General features: G+C 34.4%; 1 protein-coding gene across 1 annotated transcript; it reads right to left on the reverse strand.

The window, feature by feature from the left end:
• Positions 1-1609: 1609 nt before the first annotated feature.
• On the reverse strand, positions 1610-9984 carry LOC124154027 (dolichyl-diphosphooligosaccharide--protein glycosyltransferase subunit 1). The gene is made up of 9 exons (XM_046527509.1): positions 9692-9984; positions 9200-9319; positions 7540-7998; positions 7021-7213; positions 5912-6150; positions 5552-5671; positions 5331-5474; positions 3538-3665; positions 1610-2509 (listed from the first exon to the last, which is right to left on the reverse strand). The coding sequence occupies exons 1-9, from the start codon at positions 9929-9931 to the stop codon at positions 2344-2346; spliced, it is 1809 nt and encodes a 602-aa protein (XP_046383465.1). The 5' UTR covers positions 9932-9984; the 3' UTR covers positions 1610-2343.
• Positions 9985-10615: the final 631 nt, after the last annotated feature.

Here is a 10615-nt window from a genome sequence, read left to right on the forward strand (position 1 = left end):
CAATATTGTAATACTAGCTTATCTGCAATGTTGTTATGTTTTTTTAGTGGCTAACGTAGGCGATCATTAATGGTTATATTATGTTATTTATGGTGAATTTACTGCAATAATAAAGTACTCACAAACATCATTTACTAAGTAGGAACTTTTATTTGCATTTACCTTTCTGATACTCTATATCGCAAAGTGCTACTTGGGGTATGGGGTGCCAACCAGAGGGCATTTTATCGTATTTATTATTTAAATTGATGGTAAATTAAAATTTTTTGTTTACAACTAATTTTTAAAAAATCATTATTTTTGCATTGATGGGCATAGCTAGGATTTAAGGAGGTATAATAATACTAGTAAAAAGGAATTATTATATGTATAAGTATTAATATATTAAAGGTGGAGCATTGTGGCTAGCCAAAATGTGGCCATAGTGTGGCTATCCACACTAAAGCCACATTATGGCTAGCCACACTTTGGCCACAGTGTGGCCGGGGGTCAAAACCATTATGGCAACCCACTATGGCCATAATGCCTTGCCACAGTATGGCCACATCGTGACCATAATTGTTGTGTTGACTGGGTAATGATACAGTAGTGCACAGTAAAGTCTGCTCTATATAAAAACGACCAGGCCCTGGCAAGAAAGACCCGAAGAAAACTATGAAGTGGTGAGAAAAGTTGTTGTGTGTAGTTGTAGAGTCAAATTACGAAAAATGCATATTGATGAATATTTGCAAAACCAAAGTCCACCCCGACTACAAATATTCCTCGAGGCTGGATAGTTCTATTTACATGGAATCATTAAAATATATTGTATTTGATTGATTCCACGTTTTTCAAACTATGTATTAAACCCCATGGAGTATTTCTATTTTTTCCATAACTGATAATCTTACTGCCAGCTAACATATCCAAGAGACAATGGTTTTAACTAATCTCAAATTTGATTTTGAAAAAATGATTGCTGGCACTGCAATAACGAAGTCAGGGAAATGGGTCACATTACCCTCATTTGGAATAAACTACCAATATGTGGTACCCATATGAGACAGGCTTAATCAATGACTTGAAGCATGTTCAGTAAAGTTCGATGAGGTACATCAAAGGCTGATACAATGACTTAATTATTATGAATCTACTACAAAAATGGAGTGTTTCACTCAGACCCAAAATTGCAATTCATCAAAAAAATTCAGTTAATGGAAGGGAAAGATAATTTACAATAAAAATTGTATGCCCTCTGTAGCCATACTCTCATAGTGAGAAAACACGAATGTTGCCACCCAACTTGCTGAGTAGCTGATGACAATACATATCTGGTTCATTCACTTATGCGGGCAAACCTTCATGTGAGGGGTGGAATCACTTGAAAGAGTAAGGAACCACACATGACCCATCTACATGAGTGAGGTGTAGCAGCTCACTTTAAGGGCATGAGTGCCAAACTCATTTGATTGAGATTTTACAACATAGGGCAATAATAAGTATGAATGTCCATCAAGTTAAGATCCTAAGAGGACTAAATAGTCTTGGTGTCACTTGAGACAATTACTATGCATTATGAAAATAGTATTTATGGATACTTAGACCTAAAGAAAGAAAATTAAGAAGGGCATTTTTAGACATCAAGCAGTTTATTGCAAGAGAAAATGAGTGGGTTCCACAGCTATTACAGCTATCTTGGCCTATGTTATAGACCAAGCAATCAATTTAATCATTCATGATTTCAATTTTCAAAAATTTCCCTTACTGAACTTAATTCTTAATAAAATGGGAAGAGCAAGTTTTAATTTTAAATAAAGACACATGAGATCATCAATTTTAATAAAATATTCGGTAAAATTCTAGTTATCCTTTGCAGCCGGTATAAAAATTTCTACTTTTTAATTGGGCTATGATATAACATAAAAAATTGTGCAAAAATAGAAAGAAAACACATGGAATAACATCACTCAGTAAGGAATGAGAGAACCATTCATACCTGGTAAACATACCAGTAAAATCACTTATACTCAGCACAGCACCACACAATAAAAATAAAATTGTTAAAATGTAAGGCTTTTGATGGACTTTAAGAATGAATGATCAGGCTGACAATTCAACCAAATTAGAATGTACAAGTATAAACTTTAAGAATAACACAATGCTCTTAAATGACACAATGGAATACACAGCTTCCATGACAGAAGTATTGGGCAATGTTTTCATTCTTTCACCAAAACAATTTATTCAATTCTTTAACAAGTGATACACTCATTGAAAAACATTCTTCTCAATCCTCTGGAACCTACTTATATGTTAGCAATCAGCACACTAAAAAAACATAATGCACTGTTATTTAACACACTGTTACTGCAGTGACTTCACGAGAGCATTGATCTTCTCAATACACTCCTCTTTCTTTTTGTTCATTTGATTTTCTGTCTCGAGCAACTGCTGCCGGGGTACATTTTTCCCAGGACCAAGCTTATCCGTATAGAATGCTTGCTGCTGTTTGTAGAGTTCTTTCAGGTTCCTTAAATGGAAAAAATTTCTTAATGGCGTAACAGGTAACTTAAGGGCTTGACAACCAATTCAGTTCATAAAACTACCTATATCACAAGAAGAGTAACAAATGGCACACCTCCATATTGCATGTTATGAAAGAAAATTATACATACACACACATCATGAAAACATTTTGTCACACTCTCAGATATAATGAAGAGAGACTACCACTTTCAACCTCTACAAGAGGTCATATTTTAAATATACTGAGGAATGCAATAACATGCTGTCATTGTCATAATTTAGTCCACAATTCCACTACTAAATTCACTGGTAATTTATTTTACATATGAATGCATTTGTTCTTACAAAGAAACATTTTTGGTGAAAGCTAGTTTAAAATTATCACCACCAAATATACTACAGATGAAAAACAATAGGCCAATTTCCAATTATTAGTTGGTAATCCATTATGATACACTGACTCATTTATTTTTACTCCTTAATAGCAAAATCAAGAAGTTTAAATACTTATTAGGCTTGTATTTTTTTCAACCATGCCCATTATATCACTAAAAATCTAAGATTCCAATCAATAAGGAGAAGAAATGAATACTTAAGATTGATATGACCTTGTTTAAGAGTTGAAGCCTCATCACCTCATCACAAGAAATCAATCAGAACTCACATTTATTATTCATAAACTAGGACTTTACATAAGAATATTTAGCGATGACAGTTTGGCCTATGATTCACGGATAGAGAACCATTCTAGGGTGCCACCCTGTCCTTACAATTACTCTGCATATTAATATTCCAGAATACATCTCACAAACAAGCCATTAAATTGCTCAATTGACCGTAACTTCTAGTAAGTTTCGAGTTTAAAAATTTAGAGCTAGTAAATCATAAAATAACTGAATGAGTCAATGAATGAATCATACAATATTCAGCAAAGGGCCAACTGCACCATCTAAATGTAGCAGCAATACATGAAGTTAGCATTTCAATGTCTGAAGTATAAATAGTTAATTGAATACAAAAATACCAATGTACCTATCAATCTTCTGAATTTCAGATACTTTATCAGCCAATTCCGGGGCATCCGATTTGATTTTGATGATCAAATCTCCAATATTTGCAGTTTCATTTTTGTAATCTTGGTTAATGCTCTTCATGGCAGCCTAAAGAGAAGTGTATAAATTAATGCCAACCACATTGTATTTGCATATCACTTTACACACAGCTAATAAGTTAGGAATAACAAAACAATTTCATCCTATTTTACTAGACAATCAGCTGAGGACAATAAAGTGATTTCAACATTTCTCCTCTTCATATCCAAAAAAAAGCAATTCGACAAAAGAGAATAACTGAAGATTCTTCTACATACAAGGCCGATTTACTAACTACCAAAACAATTCACAAACAAAGAATTCAAATTAAAAAAATTAAAGATAATTTGTAATTTGACCAACTTCAACAGTCCACCTGCTGTTCGACAATTTCCTGCCTGACTTGTGTGATCAAGCCTTAAGAGGTTATCTTATATCCTTGCTGATCCAGCCCTCTAAACATCTTTCTTCGTCCTGTAAACCTCGAATTCCATACTGCCCCTCTCACTTCAGCCATCTAATGCATATGTACTATATATAACTGACTAGGCAAAGGAGTAACCAATCATTGTACGTAAGAATACCAGGTTGTTGTGTTACCGGTTGTATCCAGCAATTCAGGTGGATTAACAGTCTTTCAATTCATTATGACATTTACATTTCACAGGTTACTCCATCAGTCAATTCTCTTAAAACCATACCACAGAGTAGATATATACAGAGGGGACATAATTGGCTGTACCATAGTTTTCTCTGTACTGAAAAATGCGCACGGCGGCCATATTGAAAATAAGTAAAATTATGCTGTAAATTCAAACCAAATAGTGCTAATGGCTTACCATCCACAGAAAAAAGAGGGTTTAAAATTCAAAGTAGCCTAATTATTTCTTTACTAATAAAGGTAGAGCAAGGAACGCCAAATCGCACGCACAAATCCGGCAGTTATTATGTATAAATTACTAACAGTCTTGTTTTCTAAATCCGACCGACGACATGGAATCATCCATTCCTTGGAACTGCGCCAACACCACAAGTTCTTATTAAACTTTTTCGACAATTTCATTTCGCATGCAAAATAATACTCGAATATAAGTTTAGTTTCTTCGATCAGCAATGTAACTCAGAAAAAAACATGAAATTACTTACCTCACAGGGTCTTTAAGGAAACTGAAGAAACTCAACTATGCTTCCGTCATGCCCGCATTGTTTTTGCAGTTAATGGCTGAACACCAAGCAAAACCTTTTTTCTCGTCTTATTTTCCACTTCCTTCATTTTCCACGTTTCTTTAAAACACTAGCACACTACGTGAAAGCATTGAAGAGTGGAGGAATAAAAAAAATTGGTGCGACAACACTCCACGCCAAGTGCGAGTGATAGCAACGATAGCAACCAAATAGCAACTCAAGCCACGTTTCCTTATTTAGAACATGGTGAAATGCGCAATGAGCTGATTACCGCCTTCAGCCGTTTTGTCCTCTCTGTATATCCCTACTCTGTGACCATACCTCATTTAATCATAGGTACATCAAGTCCTAGCATTCATAACAGTGCATGGTATGGGTACTTAGCAGAGTTTTTTTTTGGCCACATCCATCAAATTTAGTATTTCAAGTACTCCACTGCATTATTTAATCAATTTCTAATATCTTCTCACAGAATATAACTGATACTATAACTAGAAATAATGACAAGATGGCATTGTTTTAAGTCTTAAATCAAAACTTAAATGTTACCTGGAATGCATTGACATCTTTTGAGGACTTCAATTTTGCTAACTGCTCATCATAACGCTGGTATGACAAAGCTCGCTGATCTTGGTGAGCAAGTATCTTCTCACAATACCCAGCCACACGCATTTTGTTTTCACTGGCTTCATCCTGCACATAGATGAACACTTTATTAAATAAATTCTGGATATTGAGACCAAGAGAAAATTTAAATAAAATTTACTTACCTTTGTGATAGAGAAATCAAGGCGAACATAAATTATCACTAGTAGAAATAGGAAGTAAAATGCCATGACAACTAGAAGGGGCTCCTGCAACATCAGAATTCTTGGGAACTGATACTGAAGCTGTAAAGTGAACGAAAGAAAATGGCTTAACAAATACACCTCATATATATTACTTCAGATAAAGAAAAAATCTAAGTAAACAGAAGACATAGAAGAGAAGTGCCAGAACAAACATGTACAGTAAAAATCATCCTGTGCATGCGATAGGAATATATAATAAATGAGTAAAAATCACAAGATAAGCTAATTAGAAAGTCAGCTAGGTTTCACATACCGAAGCTACAAGTCCACAAAATTTACCTCAAAATCTTGGATGTGGTTTTCCACTAAATTCAGTTTTCTCATATTGATCACAACATGTCCTTTTGTATCCAAGTAAGTATGATGTACTGAGTCTGGAAGCCTCTCAACATCAAAAGGAGTTTTCAAGACAAAACCATGAGTACCTTCTGGCAGGATCACCTTGGTAATCAATTCATCAACCACCATATCATCAAAGGCATGATCCAAGATTCGCATCCTCAGTAAATAGTCATCTCCTACAAAAGGAAAATTGTATAAGTTCTTGTATGTACCGCAAAGTGATTAATAAGGTGACAAAATTTAAGGGACAGGATAAATGAAAGTGATGACTAAATGTGCAATCTTTAAGATTCAAGAGGAACTGGCAGAGAAATCCATAGTATATTTAAGTGACAGTATACTTATTCCAAGGCATTGCTTAGAACCATGAACATGAAAAATAATTGCATGAAGGTCTTTGGGAAGAAATCAGGGGGTTGGAAACAATCGGTACAAAACCGTTACAAAAGAGTTACAAAAAAATTGACCACAAGCACAGTACGAGTATCAAAATATTGGACAATACTGACCATAGCAGCTATTTGTATACTATGATGCCTAGAACCACATACACGAACAGAAGTGATTTCCTTTTTATGGACATGAACAGCAGGTCAAGGATAATTACCCCTTTTTAGAATTTAATACACACATATTTTATCCCACAATATTATGCCCCATCCATAGCATATGAGTAAATCATACAAGCAAGTACATGGATTGTTCCAAACATGAACGGCTGAATGCACACAGAGGATGGTCACTGGGGATTATGCGGCCATGTATAAGTAGATATGTAAATAGTTTGACCATTCTCCATTAATATGACTGAAGTATCAACAATTTCTTTCACTATGAATATTTATTCAATGAGATAAGCACCTCCATCAGCCTATCAGCTAATATTTTTCATGATAATGACAAGATAATAGAGTAATAATTACGAACAAATGGTTCTTATAAGAGGTTCCTATTTCAAGAGAATCTTTCCATACAATTTCACTACAAATTTTAATATGTTCACATTTAATCAAATTAAGGTAAAATAAATATGCAAAATGTTGTACCTGAATTGAAAAGGTATTCATAGCTTGGAACATTATATCCAATAGTATAATGTGTTTTCCATCCACCAAACAAAGGAAACCTTGGACGGACATCCAACTCAACTGAATCACTCAATATTCTCATGTGTGATGTGGATATGTTCCCAATTTGATCTCGATAATACACATCTGTTGCTGATGCTGGCAGTAGAGTCTGAAATTTGCAATTGTTGTAGAATTAAACATGTCGAACCGCACAGCAGACTTGCAAATAAAATCAAGCCTAAAATATTTATAACTCCTCAGCTTTAATCAATGCCTACAGAAGTAATGAGTCATGGGAAATAATTCAATACAAAACAGAAAAATTATACATGTCTATGACATAACTAAAACATCCAAAGATGATTACAGGGAATATGGAAGCTTTGTTATATATATCAAATACTACACGAAATACTAACATAAACATTTCCATAAAAATATCTGAATATCATGACAGAGGTAATAATAAATACTCCACATCAAACATGGGCATACCTTGAATGACTTCACACTTGATAATCCACTCTGAGATTCTCTCTGATATTCATAGCGAGAGAAAGAGCCCTTCAGAATTGCACCTGTATGGTATAAATTGAATACTTCTTCAACTGCTATGTTTCCCCAATGGGAAACTTCTATCGTTCTCTCCAGTTTCGTTATGACAAGAAAAGGAGAGTTATTCTCATAGTGGATATCTAAAGGAGAGATGGAAAATGGAGCTATGTTCTCAAAAGGGCCATAGACCATTCCGTTCTCTGATGTAGAAGTGGGCTTAATTTTTCCAAGGCTCTCAACATTTTTTGTGCCAACCACTATTGTTGTTGTCTGCTTTGCAATTGTGTACGGACTGTAAACATAGTAATTTCCTTTAAAGAGAACTAACTGCTTTTCTTTCTGCATTATCTCCTTTGGGTGGGGTTTAAGGTGATGAGTGACAACATACTCCACTTCAACCTGTAAAAAAGTAGCATTTTCTTTTCAAAAAACGTAGCATCTTCATAGTGGCATTTGTGATAGAAGCATAAAATAAAAAATAAATGAGATACCAGATCATTGATTCTTCTCAAATTTACGGACAATTTTAAAATTCGAGAGGGGCAAAAAAGGAGCCAATGATGAAAAACAAAGAAAGCTAAACACAGGCAACTTATATAAGAGTCTTAAGAGAAGTCTCAGTAAGAGCTTAGCATAACGCATCAAATATTGAGGTGATAAAGAGATGAGCAAAGATTAGACTTATGAGATATATATGTGGAGGAGAATGGGGAGATTGCAATGGATATAACGGGAAATGTAAGAAGTACTTGGAATGGCTGATGAGGTTGGGCAACTTCTAGAACAGAAATAGAAAGTCAGATTAAATGTTTACAAGACTATAGAAGCACATAGTAATTGTTTAGTACATTGAGGAGATGATGAAAGGTAGGCTAGGTTAGGGAAATTGTACACATAAAACGTACATACTTTCATCACAATAATATGTTTGAATTAATATACTAGCAGCCAAGAATACAAGCACCGAGTTAAGGAAACAATCAATTCCTACATGCGAAGCATGTTTCTTTCTGGTAGCTAGGCATGAACGTTGACAGCGGCAGAAAAGACAAGAGCAAAAGCATTCTAAATGTGATGCTTTACATAAATGTTAAAGATATAATGGATTGACTGAGTGAGCAACGAGGAAGCCTTATAAAGAGAGCGAAAATTGAAGCCTCATGAAAATCCTAAGAAGAAGACAGGGCAACTTAATTGGTCACATAATGACGCATGACAATCTGATGAAGATAACTGAAGACAGATAAGTCCAACAACAAGAGGAATCACTCAAATATGACAAGGCTAACTGACAGGAAAGCAAACTGGAGAACCGCATTAAGCCTATATTTGGATTGCTAACTTATGATGATCATTATGATGTTTGAATTAAATAGTTCACTCTTCATTGAACTTTAGAAAGTATTTCAGACTGTATAGCGAAGTGAACTAATAACATGAATGTGAAAGTAAATTATCAAAAAATGAAAAGTACGATATTTTCATCACAATTTTTTTTCCTTCAAGAACAATGCCAATATCACAAAATTAGTTACTCATCGGATTTTTTTTCCAATTTCAATGGCTAATTCCAGGTTATAATAAAATTGTTAGTACTTACCACAACTGACTTCCCTGATTGAATATCATCTTTCAGTTCAATTTTCCAAAACTTTTCATCCTTATGACTCGAGAGTGTTATTGGAATCACCTTCAGAGGAGTCTTATAAGTATCTGAGGCCTAAAATAGTGATGATTATTTAAATTCATTAGAGTAACCTGAAACTGCGTTTTAATGCCATAATATATAAAATTAAACTGTAAATACTAAACAGATTATCAACACAATTATTCAAGACTGGACAGTTTTCCTTCACAAAAACCTCAAAATAAACTCAACTTGATATTTTCAAGTTCAGCATGGAATTACTGTGCTTACATTCATCTACAATATAAAGCTTAATTACATTCACAGTTTTAAATCAAAGTTTTAATAACTCGTCCAGAACTGATGAAGCGTGCCCTTAACCATTCCCACAACTGACTTCAATAGCAAACAAAAACACCCACATATATAGTAAAAACTTTAGATTACTAATTAACCTAAACTTACCGATGCGCCAATGAAAGACAATTTCTTTGCTATATCAGGCTCCACCGAGAAAAGAAATGACTTGATGCCACCACTACCAGAATTTTCTAGGGTAATTTTGTGAGACGCTTTCAGGAGTTGCGATGTCATATCCACTGATTTTTCCACATTTAAAACTTTAAGGTCCTTACTAATTGCTTCCGGGGCCCCAAAAACTATTTGAAATAGCACAGAAATCAATAAAATTCTAGCAAGAGCCATGGTCAAGCCGGCACCTTACAGACGCTGACACGTTTCGTGTACTGCGAATTGTGGAATTCGCTTGTTTTGGGATTACGGACGTCAGAACGTGACGTAAACGCCAGAGATTTTGCCGCTCGATACAAACTTCAAATGAAATTCATCAAAAAAGTTTAATATTTCGACTTCCTATTAATGCACATGAGCCAGTGTTTAGAAGTTTAAAAATTTTATACCAACTAAGTTTTTGAGAAATGCAACTTTTTCTTCGATTGCCAAATACATCCCCTTGAAATAAACGATAATGGAATAAAAAATGAGGAATTAAGACTTATCATAAGAAATGGTTGTTGGAATGCCACGATATTCCTAAATCTCAGAATAATACCATTCTCACATCACAAAGATTCCCCTTGAACTTATTTTTTACTGAAATATCATGACACACTGATGATATATCTATTCTGATTCGTCATTAAAAACAGTTTGTGAGCAATATCTTTAGAGCTAAAATTGAGGAAATGCCCAAGAAAATAATAATTAATATTTATGGCAGTCTCATTATCGAAGCAATATACCATTTAAGTACCCATCCTAAAATTGACTGATGAGCTCTCCTGGGTAATCTTTGCATCCAAGAGATCTAACTGGTGAGTGGATAACTAAGTAATATCTTTCAAATTATTTTAATCCAGAGTTCCATCA

This window comes from Ischnura elegans, chromosome 2 (genome assembly GCF_921293095.1).
Source record: "Ischnura elegans chromosome 2, ioIscEleg1.1, whole genome shotgun sequence".
In the NCBI taxonomy this organism is placed as follows: Eukaryota; Metazoa; Arthropoda; class Insecta; order Odonata; family Coenagrionidae; genus Ischnura; species Ischnura elegans.

Excerpts from the sequence above, each read along its gene's own strand:
- LOC124154027 (XM_046527509.1), bottom strand. The coding sequence starts at position 9,931 with ATGGCTCTTGCTAGAATTTTATTGATTTCTGTGCTATTTCAAATAGTT. Across the intron at positions 7,214-7,539 it reads CAAGTGTGAAGTCATTCAAG|ACTCTACTGCCAGCATCAGC; the intron begins GTATGCCCATGT and ends TGCAAATTTCAG. Across the intron at positions 5,475-5,551 it reads TTGATTTCTCTATCACAAAG|GATGAAGCCAGTGAAAACAA; the intron begins GTAAGTAAATTT and ends ATCTATGTGCAG.